The 17,803-nt window shown below is 34.9% G+C and overlaps 3 protein-coding genes across 3 annotated transcripts; all 3 read left to right on the top strand.

The window, feature by feature from the left end:
* The first annotated feature begins 1,886 nt into the window (after positions 1–1,886).
* Positions 1,887–5,669, top strand: LOC123229237 (probable flavin-containing monooxygenase 1). Its single transcript, XM_044654896.1, has 5 exons — positions 1,887–2,771; positions 3,335–3,572; positions 3,983–4,149; positions 4,250–4,596; positions 5,224–5,669. The coding sequence occupies exons 1-5, from the start codon at positions 2,319–2,321 to the stop codon at positions 5,582–5,584; spliced, it is 1,566 nt and encodes a 521-aa protein (XP_044510831.1). The 5' UTR covers positions 1,887–2,318; the 3' UTR covers positions 5,585–5,669.
* A 2,465-nt stretch (positions 5,670–8,134) lies between these two features.
* Positions 8,135–9,807, top strand: LOC123229056 (stemmadenine O-acetyltransferase-like). The gene has a single exon (XM_044654625.1). It carries the CDS (start codon positions 8,236–8,238, stop codon positions 9,565–9,567), a length of 1,332 nt encoding a protein of 443 aa, XP_044510560.1. The 5' UTR covers positions 8,135–8,235; the 3' UTR covers positions 9,568–9,807.
* A 1,831-nt stretch (positions 9,808–11,638) lies between these two features.
* On the top strand, positions 11,639–17,597 carry LOC123229960 (carboxypeptidase B2). The gene is made up of 11 exons (XM_044656018.1): positions 11,639–11,969; positions 12,062–12,119; positions 12,206–12,316; positions 13,588–13,725; positions 14,278–14,347; positions 14,437–14,492; positions 14,773–14,898; positions 15,433–15,572; positions 16,338–16,410; positions 16,497–16,571; positions 16,991–17,597. The coding sequence occupies exons 1-11, from the start codon at positions 11,836–11,838 to the stop codon at positions 17,324–17,326; spliced, it is 1,317 nt and encodes a 438-aa protein (XP_044511953.1). The 5' UTR covers positions 11,639–11,835; the 3' UTR covers positions 17,327–17,597.
* The last annotated feature ends 206 nt before the right edge of the window (positions 17,598–17,803 follow it).

The raw sequence follows: 17,803 nt of genomic DNA, 5'->3' as shown, positions 1-17,803 counted from the left end.
CCTGCATTTTGTGAATTGTGGCGAGCCCGTGGGCCGTGCCGGGCAGTGAGATGTGGCTGTTTGGGCAAACTGAAACGATGAGTAAGAGGTTTTATGACATGGTGGCAAAGTGCTGTTGTTTGGTTGCTTGCAATGGCAAGGGTTTTGAATAAGAATCAGTGACGTTGTGTTTTAGGTGAAAGAGGGTCAAGTTGTGTTCTATTACACATATCATAAAATTTAATGGATTTTCCTAAGAAATTCTGACAAAATGTGAGGAAGTATCATTTTCAAAATCTAATAGTCAAAAAAATGTTATTACAACCAAATACGGGCAAGAAATAGTTGTTTAGTCTTTTTAAATTATGATCTTATCAATGGTGCACAAAAAAAAAATTCAATCAATAAGAATTCTATATAAGAAAACCTTTATTCACACATAACATATTTTATATATAAATTATTAGATATTAATAAATATTAACAAATTGACATGTCATCGTATAATTAGATGATTTTAAAATATAAATAATTAAATCATCTAATTATATAATGATTTGTCACTTTATTTGTAATTGTTAGTATTTATTATTTATATTGGAAGTGTTATTTATTATACATTAGCATTGCCACTTCATGACTCAGTTTGTACTTTGAAGATGGATTGTGTGGATTTACTTTTGAAGGTAACATTTTAACGTGGGTATAATAATATCTGAAATCTTAACAATATATATATATAACCACTGAATTATAATATTTTCTATTTGTCATTTTGTAGATCGAATTTTATTTCACCTTTTTTTTTTTAAGATACTAATCTTTATTAATAAAAATATTATAATTTTGTTTAGGATAAAGGACTATTTTCTTCCTAAATTTTAATACAAAGATAAATACATATTTACAGAATTTTAAAAATTCAAACATCCACTTATAGAGTAATATTTGTTGGAATTTTTTTGTTAAAGGTAAGGACAAAATTGTTATTTTACCTTTCATATTAAAAAATATAAAATTAATCTCATTTTTCCCTCAGATTTTGAAAAGAAATTTTCACCCCTGAAAACTTTGAAAAAGTGACATTTCACCCTTACAAACTCTCGATTTTCTTCTTTTCAGCAACAACAACAGAGACGACACCATTCTCCTCCCTTCTCTATCTACCACGACCGATGACGTCCCAAGACAGACAAAGACTGGTCGATGATGAAAATGAAGACGAAGCCTTAATTCTCCAGTGATGAAGCACCAATGCGATGAAGCCTTAATTCTCCAATATCAGCTTCGTTTTCCATCGATTCAACTTCAGATGAAAATGAATCGCATGATGAAAGCTTCATCTAGAGTCGATTCAATGAAAAATGCAACGGATTTGAGAATTGATCAAGACTTATTCATCTTTGATTTTCATCGTCAGTTGTGATAGAGAGAGAATGAGGGAGAAATTCAAAGTTTAAGGTTAGGGTGAAATGTTATTTTTTAAAATTTGAGAGAGAGAATAAAATTAATTATATATTTTTTAATATGAAAAATAAAATAACAATTTTACTTTTATCTCTAAAAAAAAATTTTAATAGATGTTAACATATGAATAAATATTTAGATTTTTAAAATTTTATAGATATATATTTATCTTTATATTAAAATTTTTGGTGGAAAAGAATCTTTTGTCCTCCTGTTTATTCAATACAAATTAAATTTATTTTATTAAAAAGTAGGTTCCTTAATTAAAAAAAAAATTCTAAACTCCAGCCTCCCAACAAAAAGTTATAGAGAAAATTATAGTCCACTGGATAAGATCACATGCCAACATGACTGGTGTTACAGTAAAAGCGCGAGGCCTGCAGCCTAATATTAAATGCAGTTTGTTTGCATGGCGTAAACGTGGAGGGCGTTTAGAGCTCTACACTTATTTTGCTGATCTTAAAGCCAATGGCTGACTCCCTTGCTTGCTGCAGATTTCAAGGTGAATTCAATCTGCGATGAAGTAAGGTGATTGAAATTTGAGGGTGATTCCTGACACATGGTTTTGATTGAAATTTGGTGCCCAGCCTCCTCTGGTCAAGTTTATTTTAAGGATTCGCAATTGGACTACTTTGCATGCCGTTGAACTTGACAAATTGTGTCGAGTAAATAAATAGTGCTCTCCCGCAGCTGCAGCTGCTTCACCATTAAAGCTTTAACATGGGGGATACTAAATACAAGCCAAAACCAAAACAGAAGAACTACTCTCTTTGGCTGAAGTTGATCAGAAAAGGACAAGCTCCGTTGATATAAGTGCATTACAGTGTGCCCATTACTCTGCAGGCTACCTGTAAAGATCAAGGAGGTTCAAAATGATGAAGAAAGTTGCAATAATCGGTGCCGGAGTCAGTGGTCTTCTTGCTTGCAAACATACTCTAGAGAAGGGTTTTAATCCCATTGTGTTCGAGGCAAGGAGTTGCGCAGGTGGAATTTGGTCTCAGACCTTGGAGTCCACAAAGCTCCAATCGCCCAAGAGTTTTTACCAGTTCTCTGATTTTCCATGGCCGCCTTCTGTCACCGAAACATTCCCGGATCACAACCAAGTCATGGACTACCTCCAAGCTTATGCTACTCGCTTCAACCTCTTTTCCAGGATCAAATTTAACACCAGAGTCATTTCTATTGACCACCTTATCACGCCTTCTGGTAATCTTGAAAATGTCCTCTCTTCCAATTTTTGGGGCGGTTCTGGTAGATCCTTCTCTCCCTTTGGAAAATGGAATGTCACTGTACAGGATGCTCAAAATCCATCATCCCCCACTGAGGTAAATATTCTGATACTGATACAGAAATCTAAACTATTATCTTGTTATGGAAGCTTGTTGATGTTGAAGCTAGCTGACGTTGTCTCAATGTACATCTTTGGCTTGACGGTTTTTGCTTTAAAAGGCGTTTCGAGAGGAGACAATTTATTTATGCCGACCACTACTCTCAACTTCTGAGAGATGTGACATTCGTGATACAAAACAACCCTAGGGTTTGGTTGAAGTCATTGTTTGACCCTCTTTGTTGTGTGTATCTCACTTGTTGCCCTTAAATGAGGTCAAGAAGAGAGAAATAATAAATTTACATTGATTTAATGTCTTATTTGATATGAGATTTTTTTTATTTTTTTGATAATTGAGAATCCATTTATATTTGTTGAACGGATAAAATTATTGTATCAGATAACTTAAAATTTTATAAATATAACACAGATTTGAATTCAAACTTTTATCTTAAAAGTTCTAATATTTTTTGCTATTTTTTAGGGGGAAGATATAAGATTTTTGATATAATCAAAACTAAATATATAGTTTATTTAAAGGTTTAGTTTCTCATGTGCCAGGCTTACCAGGTGGATTTCGTGATACTGTGCATTGGGAGGTACAGTGACCTCCCAAACCTGCCAGAATTTCCAATAAACAAAGGCCCTGAAGTTTTTGATGGAAAGGTCTTACATTCCATGGATTATGCTGCTATGGATGATGATAAGGCAGCTGAATTCATCAAAGACAAGCGTGTTGCAGTCATTGGGTTCCAGAAATCAGCCTTGGATGTAGCAGCAGAGGTTTCAACTAGAAATGGTAGTAGCCTTCTTTTTTTTGTTTATTTCTTTTCTAGGCTCTAGGCAATCCATGTTTCAAACATAATGCATAATTTTCTCCAGGCTTTGGAAATTCAATAGCCCAGAAAGGCGATTGGCTCCTTATGTTATGAAATTATTTTGTTAATGAATTATAAGTTCAAATCATAAACATAAATTGAGTTACAAACTTTTTTATAGACTAAATGAAATTCAAGTTATTCTTTATTTTAAGTTAACAAACTCGAACTATTTCATTATTCATTTGGACCAAACTCAAGCAAAATGATACTTGAATTTGACTTAGTTCGTATCCAAATCTAACAACTTCAACACCTTGCAAAAACTTGAATCTGATACAGTAAATATATCAGCAATATCTTTTTTCATTCTGTTTTGATATCATGTCAGGAACCAGACACCCATGTACTCTGTTATTCAGGACAGTTTATTGGACAGTTCCCGATCACTTTGTTCCATTCACATTCCGAAATTTAAATCGCTTCACAGAGTTCATGCATCACAGGCCTGGTGAAGGATTCTTCCTCTGGATTTTAGCCACTCTTCTCTCACCCATGGTAACATTCTGATACTGTCTCTCTTCTATTCTGTGTTTCTCTTAGTCAGTTTTCAGTTAAGTATGTTCTAACTTTCAACACCCATTTCATGTTTTTTCAGCTTTGGATATTTTCTAAAGTGGTGGAGCTATATCTGAAATGGATATATCCATTGAAGAAATACAAGATGATTCCTGGTCATGGCTTCCTTCAACAGATTTCTTCATGCATGTTCACAAGTCTGCCATCTAACTTCTACGACAGAGTCGAAGAAGGAAGCCTCATTTTAAGGAAATATGAAAGATTAAATTTTTGCAAAAATGGTTTGCTTGTGGACCGGGAGATGAGTCCTCTAGCAACAGATGTTGTTATCTTGGCAACCGGTTTTAGAAGTGACGAAAAGCTTAAAAACATTTTCAAATCAACCTACTTCCAGAAGCACATAGCTGGCTCAGCCCCATTCTACAGGTATTGAGACTCTGGAATTTCTTGATATCCTCCATTGTTATTCTTGTATACTGATGGTCTGAATTTTGTAATGGGTTATTCTTACAATAGATCTGAGAATCCACAGCGTATTTCAAATAAGTCAATATCGAGTTTGAGCCTCAATTGGTAACTTAGCCTAAAATCAATTTGATTTTATTTAATGATATTATTTATCTTTTTGACAATATTATTAACCCTTCTGAAGATACTATACATAATTTTGAACGGCGAACTGACTCCAAGCTCGAGTTATTAACTCTTAGGTTTTTCAAACTCAGAAAATTGCAGTTCGAAATGAGGGTTTTCAAACCCACCACTGATCTCATATGGAGTGCAAGCAAGGACAAAGCCTCCGAGCTTTTCTGAATACATTGGTCCGACACTATTTATTCAATACTGTTGATCACTGTGTATACCGCCCAATTATTGTTTCCTACTATGCACTAACATAAATTTGTAATGTTTTTTTTTTCAATTTTTGTAATCTTTTACCAGTTTTTGTGAAATTTCTCCATCTATTACTGGAAGTCTTTCCTGTTTTGGTTTTCAGCGTAAAACCGTGTGTTCTTATGTTGCTTACTTTGTAATTCATTGTTCTGTTTTCAGGGATTGCATTCATCCCAGAATTCCCCAGTTGGCAATTCTTGGATATTCAGAAAGTCCGGCCTTTATATACACCACAGAGATGAGAAGCAAGTGGCTAGCACATTTTTTGGCTGGAAAATTTGAGCTGCCATCCATAACTGAGATGGGACATGATGTTCTGCAGTGGGAAAAATGCATGCGGCGTAATGCAGGTGAGGGCTACAAAAGGCACTGTGTCAGCACGATGCTGCAAATACATTGCAATGATCAGCTGTGCAAGGACATGGGTAAAAATCCCTGGAGAAAAAATTCATTTTTTGCTGAGCTATTTGCTCCTTATGGTCCTTCAGATTACAAAAATTTATCCCAAGAATGTAGCTAGCTTGCTCTCTGGGATCCAGAGACTAAGAATAATTTTCAGTCAGATTTTCAAGTAGTCTTCTATGTCAATTAGCTTATTGCATCAAGGGAAGCCACTGAAATAAAGATGTCATATGCATCAAGGAGTAAAGAATAAAATTGTCGAACAGAAGAAAATAAAAAAATAGCCAGAAATGAGATCCTGTGATGTCCTAGAAACTGCACTTGTGATAATAAGCGAGTGCTTCATGGGTTGGACAAGGAAGGCGACACATTCTTCAGATAACCGCCAGCAAGGAGGGCTGGATGCGATTTGTGCTGGCTTGGGCTCGGTTTGAACAAGCCAAGCTCGAATAGCAGCATTCCCAGCTCAAGCTTGAGCTTTAGCTAGGATACTATCAGATGAGATGAGATCTCCATATCACAAAATCTGAAAATTCAAGTAGTTACCCAATGAGAAATATGAAAGAACAAATTACAAAATGAAAAATCTGAACATCCAAGGCAGGAAGCTAGGAAATTACCAAATGGAAAACTGACAATCCAAGTGATTACTAGGACCATCAATTTTAATGGGATAGGTTTGAAATATGAAAGTTCAGTTCCAAAAAAAAGAAACTTCTAACCTTTGACTCTATATTTATTTGTCCGTGTGAGTGAAGAAATCTTTTTATGGTTTTCCGCCTATGGTAAAGATTGAGTTTGTAATTTGGAGTTAATCTTAAATCAATTCTTTTAGATTCAAATAAATTTTACCTTAAACTATAGGAAGAAAAAAAATTTTGAATTATAATTTGACAAAATAATTCTATTGTTTAGTTTGTAATCTCAAATCAATCTTAAATAAATTCTTTTAAATTCAAGTAAATTTTAACCTAAATTAAATCATACCCTAAACAGGAAAAAAAAAAGTTTTGAATTATAATTTAACAAAATGGTTTTATTGTGTATTTTAATATCCTTAAAATGAACCCTATTAGAATTCTGATTATTAAGAGGAAACTATTAAGATCCTTATTTCTAAGAGAAATGTTCATCATGGGTTAAACCGAAACCGCCTATAAAGGCATAGGGCATTGACTCCACCCCCACATGCTCACTGGGAAGCAAGATCCTCGCCCACTAACTAGAGAGCAGGACTCGCATGCGCCACACCTTATTGACGAAGTGGGTGCTGCCTTCGCCCCCGCATGCTCATCGAGCCTGCCTACTGACGGGACAACAGAACCCATATACATTAACCAATTCCATCATCCTTACAGTCCATTATACTACACACAAAAAAACTTTTCCTAAGGCTGCAGCTAGCTTGCTTCTTCTCTGAGATACATTTTCATTTAGTCATCTATGTCAGTTAGCTTGTTAAATTATCATCAAGGGAAGCCACTGATTCATCAAATGTGCCATTTGCAGAGGAGTAAATAATATACTCCGAACAACAGACAAATCAAAATGGCCAAATAAGATCCTTCTTCATGATGTCATAGAAAAATCACTTGCCAAAGTGCTTCATGGTTTGGACGAGGAAGACGGCTCATTTGTCATAAAACAACCAGTAAGTGCTTGTAGCAAGAGCTTCGTTGTGGGTTAGCGACAGATTATAATATACAAGGGTCCATATCAGCTCAACAAATTCATATAGAAAATTTGAGAACAAGAGCCGTGCAATACTGCAGTAGAAGTGACGAGGCGGCGATGTTGATACCTTAAATAATCTATTTTGTCGTATAATTACTTAATTCATTAATAATTCTCAAGGTACAATACATTAATATTAAATGATTATCATCATTTTAAAATAAGTTAACTGATCATTGTCATTCTTGCATGCAAACTTCTTCATCACAACTAATTAAACAATCCTTTTAAATGAGAGATTTCGTAGACCTACTGCTTGATGGTGAAAATACTGCCAACAATAAGTATATCAAATCGTTAGGAGCGATTCTATGGGAGCAATAGTAATGAATACGATGTTTTAAAAATGGCTTGGATTATTACTTGGAAACTTTCGAATATTATTAGGAGAGTGCATAATCTCTCTTCCCACGATTTTTGAATAAAATGATTCCTACCCATGCTTAGTAACAATAGGAAACAGAAGGGTTTTTTCCACACTTAGAATTGACTTGTCTATACGTGATACGTCCAGCTCCTCAGCGTAAAACATGTGGCATCTTTAGCGCCATTATTGTATATTTGACTAGGGCAATTGAAAGTACCAATAATCTCTTTTCCATCTGCTTTTGGACAGAAGGGTTCCTAGCTATTCTTCAAATTGACATGTGTGTAACACGTTGCCAATCATATAAATGGTCACTCTTTAGTGCCCTCTTTGTAGATTTGACTAAGACAAAGTATAGCCTGAGAGCTCCCCCTAGTTTCCCAACTAATTTATTCATTAATCGCACCTCGTGTTCAACTTAATCAGCTTGACCATTATTGATGTAGAAAAAAAGGGTCTAATTGAAGGACGGAAAAGGACTTCTCCTAATGCGCCACTTCAAGTGAGAACCAAATCACCCTTTCAAGATAAGAAAGAATCTTAGCGTCAACACCTTCAAAGTGCTTTTATTTGTATGCATCTTTACTACTTCACTTATAAATAAAGTTGAATCCAGTTCCATTTCCATCAATTAGCTAGAGAGTTTCAAGACAAAATCTGTAACAAAAATGGAAGTGAAAATCATTTCCAAAGAAAATATAAAGCCATCTTCCTCAACATCCCAACACCTCAAGATCTTTAAGCTTTCCCTTTTGGATCAGTTTATTTCTTTTCCATATGCCCCAATTGTCCTCTTCTATCCCATGAATGGCTCCATTTCTAGCATCCCAGAAAGATTAGCTGTGCTAAAGAAGTCTTTATCAGAAACTTTGACTCGCTTTTACCCTTTTGCGGGGAAGATTAAAGATGATCTTTCCATCGAGTGCAACGATGAAGGTGCTTATTTTGTTGAGACTCGAGTTGAATGCTGTCTTGCAGAGTTCCTTAGCCAGCCTGACCTCATGTTGGTGCACAAATTTCTTCCTTGCGATCTCATTAATTTGAAGAAATCAACAGCAGGAACTTATGTAACTAATATTCAGGTAAATGTCTTCGATTGCGGTGGTATCGCTGTAGGCCTATGCATTTCACACAAGATCGTCGATGGTGCTGCGCTGAGCACCTTTCTCAAAGCATGGACTTCAACAGCTCGTGGTTGCGAGAGAGTCATATACCCCAACTTGGCTGCTAATTCACAACTGTTTCCTGCCAATGATTTATGGCTTAGAGATACATCAATGGTAACCTGGGGTTCCTTGTTCACAAAAGGAAATTGTATTACAAGGAGATTCGTTTTCGATGCCTCAGTAATAACCACTTTCAAGAACCAGGCGACAAGCTCTACTGTGAAATGCCCCACAAGCGTTGAGGCTGTTTCAGCTTTCATGTGGAAGTCCATTATGGCTGCGTCAAATGAGAAAAACGGCTCACCAAGGCCGTCTTTATTGACCCACTTAGTGAATCTTCGCAAAAGAATGGTGCCCCCAGTATCGGATTATTCCACTGGAAACCTCCTCTGGATTGCAGCTGCTGAATGCATCACGAATACAGACAAACTAGAATTGCATGACTTGGCAGGTAAGGTGAGAGGTGCAATATCAAAATTTGACGGTGACTTTGTTAAGAAGCTGACAAGTGATGAAGGCAACGTCGCCATGGTTGAGTCACTGAAAGAGATAGCCGAGTTTGGTGGCAAAAATGAAGTAGATTATGTGGGATTCAGCAGTTGGTGTAAGTTTGGGTTCTATGAAAACGATTTTGGATGGGGCAGGCCTCTGTGGGTGAGCAGTGTAGGTTTGAGCAGTCCTGTGTTCTTGAACCTCATCATTTTGGTTGAAACAAAGTCAGGCGACGGCATAGAAGCTTGGGCGACTCTAGATAAGGAAGACATGAACATGCTTGTAAGCAACCCAGAATTCCTGAAATTTGCTTCAGTGGATCCTAGTCCTTTGGTAATTTGATCACTCAGAGCCTGTTCTATATATAATCCCAAACTTTGTATAATACCCTTAAACTTACTGTAATATTTCCTCGAATGCATGCAGTATGCAACTGGTTAAGGTGTGAAAATTTTTAGCCATGAGTCAGAGGCTGTAAATCCCCGTATCAAACTTTGTAAAATACTTTAAACTTATGTATTATAAATAATTAAGGATAGATTCCATATGAATTGAATCCGAATAAAGAACAATTCTAGCTCATCTCAAATATAAAACCTTCAACTTTAGTTAAGCTTAGCTCAACAGTTGAATTCATGTTTAACTCAATTTTGATCAATCAAACTCAAAGAGACTTTACTCATTTGCAATCCTAGTAATTACACTGGAACTTATAGTTATTAATTATGTTTTTATTGTATATCTGGTGGATTTTTCACCATATACAGTAAATTTTGACAAATAAAATGAGAATACATTTAATAGAAGAAGAAAAAGTTCAACAGACAATTTAGAAAATTTTGGTGAGAATGCAATAAATGAAGAATGGCGGCTAGCAGGAGAATGGCTATATAAAGGATCTTTCCCTTTTTCATTCAGTTGTAACACTTTCAAAAAATCGTCTTGCTTCTTGTCTTCTTTTTCTTCACTCTTACTTCCTTCTTCTTCTTTTGCAGCCTTAGTTTAATAAAATTATCCTTCTATTCTTCAATTAACTCATCTTACAATTTGTTTATCTTATATTTATAATAGTTTTTTCTTTTTTCTCTAATAATTTTTTTTATGGTTAATTTTTCTCCTTCTCTTGTATAACCTTTCAACAATTCAAACAAACCAAACTTAAACTAGTTACAATCTAAATTCAAATAGAGCTTAAACTAGCGATTTTTCAAATTTGGTTCAAACTAGATACGTCAATTGCACCAACCCAAATGGAGGTCCAATCCGAAGTATGAATTTAAAGTCTAACCTTATAAAACCCCATCTTGTAATGTAGCGTATCAGACCTAGCTTATAAGCTTTTCGGACTGAGTAATGGGTTTTAATATTAAGCCTATGGGTCAACTTGACCCGACCTATTACTATTTAAAAAAATAAAAATTAAAAAAATTAGACGGCAAGAAGGGTAGAAGCCCTTCTGCCAAAGCAGCAGCCAAGGTTTTCTACCTTTGTGGTAGAAGCCTTTTAACTCTTTTTTTTTAATTTTTTAATTTATTTATTTATTATCATATAAACCAATCCAACTCTTTATTGAATTCAATTTCTCTCAATCTCAATTCTTTTATTATATTCTTAATATCATTTTCTCTTACCAATTCTCTTTCAAAAATTATCTAAATTTGTAAATAATAATTCTTTGTATTTATAACTTCATTTTTATTTTAATTTTATCATTACAAGATATTACAAATGGATCTAATGTTAAAAGAATTCAGAGATTTAGATATTAAAAATGAGTAGATAAATAATATAGTATATATATTTTATTTATACTTATAATTTATACAATATGTAAATCAATTTATTTGTAATATATTATAAACTTATAGTATTTTTTATTATGTAATTACAATATTACTTTATCACAAATAAAAGATTATAAATAAAATACTTGAAGTATTATTTTTTATGTTAATATTTAAAAAATAATTTATATTTTAAATTTTAAATTAAAATTTTTTTAAAAATTATTTAAATAGACCGATCCATTTAAGGTTTGGTCTGACCTATATATATATAGCCAGGTTTTGGGCTTTAAAAATTATATAAGTTGACTCAATTAGAAAACTTATTATTGTATGAGCCTGACCTAATCCATTACTATATCTAATTCGAACAGATACCTAAATGTTATTGTAAAATTAAAACAGGTTTCCTTTGTTCTGGGCCCAGCTTCAGCCCAGAAGCCCATGCATAAGGTGAGTGATACTTACTACAGTTCAAACCGTTTTGGCCTAGTAGTAGGACTTATTTAACAGGTGGGGGGGCCCAATGGATTTTAGATCTGATTGGTGAATCTGTCTTTATTGTCCACCGCCTGATGCTCGAGGGGGAAAATATTAATATTATTAATTAAATAAAACAGAAAACGGGAAAAATTGGCCGTTGAACGTGGAAAATTCATAGACAAACAGACAAGGCCACATATTCCATCTCTGTCCTGGATCGTCGAAGCAGGAAAGAAAGCCATCGAATCCATCGCTCTGTCTTTTTATTTTATTTTTATTATCTTTTGCTTTTCTGGAAAATGAAATCAGAAGAAAACGCAGACTCTCTTCACTTCTACTCAATATGACGATGCGACGTCGTAACATCTTTCTCTTCTACTATTTTTCATTTTTCATCTTCTCTTGCTTGCAAGTTTATGTTAATGGCGATGTTAATCGCACCGTTACTCCCATCAATCGCGATCTCTATCACTCCAGGTAACTGTTCATATCGGAACACGAATTTTTCTATTTGGTTGCCGAGAAAATGGAGGGAAGATAATAAATGCTTTATGTATGTGATTTTGTAGTAACGATTTGATGGAAATGATTAAGAATTTAGTGGATCGGCACCCGGACAAGCTCACTGTAAGTATTGTATGGTGTTTTTGAAATTTATAGGTTTTTTTAAGTATTTTAAACTTGTGAGTAATTAGAGTGTCATACTTGAACAGATGGATACAATTAAAACAGGAAATAAGGGCTATAGTGCAGAGATCAGGGTAGTTACGTATTGCCGGAGACGGAAAGATATGGAAGACAGGTCAAAGTTTCGGATCCTTCTTGTAAGTTTTCTGTATATTTGTATAATTTAATTAAATTGTAATGTGAATAGGTTGTTCTTAGTTAAGGGCTGGATCCAAACCGAGCCAGCTTGGTTTGGCTTGGTGTTCAGCTCGATTCAAGCTGAATTGGAGGTGGAGCTTCTGTTCAGACTTGATTTCTGCTTGAATCACCCTTGTCAGAAATATAAATTGGGTTTACAAGTGTGAAAATTGAAATCCATATTACACAAAACCAATTGGCTTATGTTAAGGTCCAATCCATACACTTATATACCATTTTCTTATGTTCTTTTTATTAGATGTGAGACTCTTTCTTTATTCTTTATTTAAGTCTCCAATACCCCCACTTAAGTGCAAGCACCCAGGCTGTTAAACCTGCCTCTCGGCTCAGTCGATTCTTGGTTGGATGCATTGTCACTTGTATTCAGGAATACTTAGGCTATTAAACCCGCCGTTTGGCTCGTGCTCTGATACCATGTCGGAAATATAAATTGGGTTTACAAGTGTGAAGATTGAAATCCATGTTACACAAAACCAATTGACTTATGTTAAGGTCTAATCCACAACACTTATATACCACTCATTTTACTTAAGTTTATTAGATATGAGACTCTTCTTTATTTGAGTCTCCAACACCCCTGCTTAAGTGCAAGCACCTAGGCTGTTAGAGCTGCCTTTCGACTCAACCGATTTTTGACTGGGTGCATTGTCACTTATATCCAGGAACACTTAGGCTGTTAAACCCGCCGTTTGGCTCGTGCTCTGATACCATGTTAAAATATAAATTGGGTTTACACGTGTGAAGATTGAAATCCATATTACACAAAACCAATTGGCTTATGTTAAGGTTCAATTCACACACTTATATACCACTCTCTTATTTTCTATTTATTAGATGTGGGACTTTTTTTCTTTATTTTTTATTTTAGTCTCCAACAACCCTTCAGTGGCACTGTTTATCCTTCTAGTGATATTATTCATCCCACCGCTGGTCATATTTATTTTACCGGCGACCACTCACGTCAACACTGGCCAGCTGAACGAGCTTAAGCTGGCTATTATGAATTCAGTTCAAGCTTGAGCCTACCCATGTTTAGGCTCGGCTTGACTAAGCTTGGCTCAAATCCAGCCCTTGCTGACAAATTTTTTCAGTTTAAGAGGTTGAAAATCAATGTGTTTTTCGCTCTGGTGGAATGGGGTCTCGCCTGTTTTCATTTTGTCTCAGATTTGTAATTGCTGGTTTTTTTGACAGATGATTCCTTGTCTTCCAGACTTTTGGGCAGCATGGGAGGGAGCTCATCACATCCGAGCTTGCCCTGAGGATCTTGTCAATTTTAAGTGAAGAGCAATTTCTACCCTCCATGGATGCAGCTTCCTTAAACAGTACCCTTGACGACCTTGTTATAAAGGTAAATGTCAACTAATTGCTAAAGTAGTTTTACCATCATTTGCATCATGTAGCTTTGTCACAAATTGAAGTCATTCAATATTGCAAATTTTGTTTGTTTGATGCGCTATTATGCATCTTAGTAAGATAGTGCAAGGAGATTATATATATTTCTTGTTAGCTAATATTCACTACTTTACATAATAAAAAAAAAGTGATTTCCTTCATTTTCTTCACAAATCACTTCATTTTTTTTTTTACCCTGACTCTGATTTATCTGGCTTTCCTAATACAGGTTAGTGACCTCTGCTACTGGAGCTGGCATCTGTGTGTCAATTCATGTACTAGCAACTCATTTTTAAAAAGATTTTGTCATGCTTAATTATTTATTGCTCATTTATAAGATAAATTATTCGGTCTAAGACAATTACTGAAACCTGTGTCTTAGACATTCAATCATACTGCATATCCCAGGAAGAATCACTGTTATGAACCTCCCTTGCAACTTCCAGGAAAAGGCTCTATTGATTTTTTTTGTTTTTTAGTTTAGTGCTAATTTTGAATGATTTATTAGGTAGTGCCGATGGAAAACTTGAATGGCCGCAAACTTGTTGAAGCAGGAGATCTTTGTGAACGAAGAAATGGTTATGAAGTTGATTTTAGTGATTTAAAAATATTTGTGATTGCTTGGAGTGCAGATACTGAAATGCGTAAGTTTGTGAAATTTTGGCAGGGAGAGGAGTTGATCTAAACCGAAATTGGAGTGTAGATTGGGGCAAAAAAGAAAAGGTTTGTTGTGCCTATTCACTAATGACACTTTAGTTGAACTTCATATTTCTTGCTGTAGTTGAATCCATTATAACACACTGATTGGTCTCTCATAATAATGTTCAGTGCAGCAAATATACATGATATATAATTGACACTGTTGGCTGAACTTTTGGTAGTCATACAGGCTTTATGTCCTTACTATCTACTTTGCTATTCAGATGCCATGGTTTTCAATTCATTGGTTTGCTACTCGTTGATGAGACATTTTTACTAATTTCTGTTTTTGCTTAAATTGTAGGACTTTGATCCGTATGAAGAGAATCCTGGATATGCTCCTTTTAGTGAGCCTGAAACTCAAATAATGCGGAAACTTGCATTATCTTTTGATCCTCACGCATGGATTAATGTACACTCTGGCATGGAAGTAAGTTCCCACTTAGTATTCCCCTTCAAAATACTAAGTGCAACATTATATTATTACCATGTTTTTCCTCAAAGAGTGCAACATTAACAGCTTTGAAAGGATGTGATTACTCTCTCAGATCATGTTTTGAACCCTAAAATCAATCTATCTGATTCTCTTATATCTTTTTGACTTGTGATATTGTCCTTACATCGGAGAAGATAAACTTTATTATTCTTGCTTTAGGTGACTGAAAGTACATTGTATTTGTATATGTGACATTTCAACATTTTGATTGCTTGTGAATGTTTTTGTTTCAATGCAATCCTGTTTTCGGTAATTTTCATTGCACAAGAAAATCTTCATACTCCCTGGATGTTACTAACTATGCTGGCTTTCCTGTGTATAAAGGAGTTTTATGGTAGCTAATATACTTTTCCTTTTATCTGAGGCAACTAAAGCTCAAAATTGCTCTTTATTTTTATTGTTTTGCCTTCTTTTGGGAGCATTTGTTCTATACCCTGCATGATGAAACTTGGATTTCTTTCTTCTCAGGCACTATTCATGCCATATGACCACAAAAACACTACTCCTGATGGATTGCCATCACAGCAGATGAGGAGGTTGCTCGAAGAAATCAATAAACTCCACTGCCACAACCATTGCATGATTGGATCTGGTGGAGGCTCTGTAGGGTACGGATTGCTTATACCAAGAATCATTGCTGATTATGTTAAATTCTCCACTACTTCAGATATTTCTCAGTATCATAGTGGCCCATTAAGTCCATAGGGCAAGTGTCTTTAGGGCATGCAGGCTGATGAGACCATTACTAGGTTGGTCCCTAAGTACTGACTGGAGTCTGGAGCTTCCACCTGACTTAGTTAGCTTTATTAAATTAGTGATAGAAGAAAAAGATTGAAAATTGGAGATGGAAATAAAAAAAAAAAAATTTAGAAAATTGCTAGCTGACTAGAGTTTTGGTGGCATGGTTAGGCATCAAACCATTTTAGTGGAAATTATTAAGATTTAACAGTTATATTAAATTAGAGATGTCTTGTAGCTAGAGGTGGGGGATTTTCAGTAGATCTAGCAGCTGCAACTAAAAGGTGAACTCAAACCGAGCCAGCTCGGTTCAAATTGTCATTAAGTTCAATTTGAGTCAATCTCAAGTTGAAATTTCAGTTCGGTAGTTTGACTCGACTTAAGTTTGAATCCTCCTTTATTTTGCCAACAACACTATTTATTTTGTCAATGATACTATCCATCATGTTGGTGACCTGTGACGATATCTCTGACCAGTTTGAATAAGCTCGAACTTGAACTGGTCTTTTAGGATTTGAGCCGAATTCGGCAAGCTCTGTTCAAATCCAGCCCTTCTCCAACCGGAAGCTGTGCTGTTCACTGACTGTACATCTTAGCTTCTTTCCACAGATTTGTAACTTGCTTGATGATATTAGGTATCTGGCACATGGGACAGCAACAGATTACATGTTTGATGTTGTAAGGGTGCCTATGGCTTTCACCTTTGAGGTTTGTGATATGCAAATGCTTTTAACAGAATTGGTTACAGCAAGTTTGATTCGTTCATGTCAATAACTCCTTGCTTTACTTGGCAGATATATGGAGACAATACTGCCCCATCAAACGATTGCTTTAAAATGTTTAATCCTGTTGATCACTCTACCTTCAATGTAAGTTGGTTTACTTCTAAAATTACCCTTCTGTTTCACCCCATTTTACGTAATTCCCTTCTCCTGTGTCACTAGTGATAGTTGAATCGTATATCATTTCTCCTGTTGTATCATAAAATTTTTAATTCACATTATCATATTGAAAAATATCACACATACCTCAAAAGTTTTGAAAATTTTCAATTCACCCCTGTTATGTTATCATTTCTCTGAAACATTGTATTGATAAGATTATTGATATATATCATATCATACGAATTTTCAATATACCTTAAGATATACCATATAATATCCTATCGTACGATTTGTATTACGTATCATACAATTCTAATAACTATAATGTCACTATTAATGTATATTGTATAAATATATATACACTAAGTTAGATCTTTTTATCATGTGTTCCTTTTTCGATTCAGGGAGTTCTCAACGATTGGTCTGCAGCATTTTTCACAATTTTTAAACTGGGACCAAATCACCTAGACAAATCCCAGGAAAAAACCTCTTTATCAAAGCTGGACAAATGGGTATCCATAGATGAATACCTCGATGGTTACTTAATGGAAAGAACTCATAGATATGGGAAGAAAATGGAGGTGCTTGACATTGGAATGCAAGAGATAAGAACATATTTCAGGCTGTTTATGTTATCATCTGTGCTATTAATGTTCATGTTCTGTTCCAGAATTTCAAAAAGCAAGTGCAGTAGGCCAATAGTTTCCAGCCTTGCAGCAGCAGCCGCCGCATCCCATTGAATTGGTTCTGGTATGTACAAGTACACGCTTACAGATAATTTTTTTCTCAGAATAGTGGAAGTTTTCTCGGGTACACAACTCTTCAAAGTTGTTAGCTAGCATTGTGTGACTTGTTGTGTCATATCTTGTATTTGTCAAAATTTTGCGGTTCCTAATAGATGGGTGGTTTATTGATGAAAAAATTTTGTTGCAGTTTTTCTGTTCTGTTGATAATGTGCTCTGATCTAACCAGATTCATTCATATAATATATACATCGGATTAACTGGTTCACCAGTAGGGTACATTTGGATTGAATTCAATGTGGGTCGAACTTAAATAAGACTCAGCTCCAGAGTAGCTCAAAATCTAAAAGAATCCTTTTGAAATCAATTTGAGATCAACGAGGTGAAAATCAAATTCGATTTAAAAACAATTTAATTTTATATTTGATTCAAATCAACTGAAATTTGAATATTTAAATTGATTCAAACTTAATT

Source organism: Mangifera indica, chromosome 11 (assembly GCF_011075055.1).
Source record: "Mangifera indica cultivar Alphonso chromosome 11, CATAS_Mindica_2.1, whole genome shotgun sequence".
Taxonomy (NCBI): Eukaryota; Viridiplantae; Streptophyta; class Magnoliopsida; order Sapindales; family Anacardiaceae; genus Mangifera; species Mangifera indica.
Note: the sequence above shows the minus strand (reverse complement) of the source record. Positions and strands in the feature narration are given on the sequence as shown.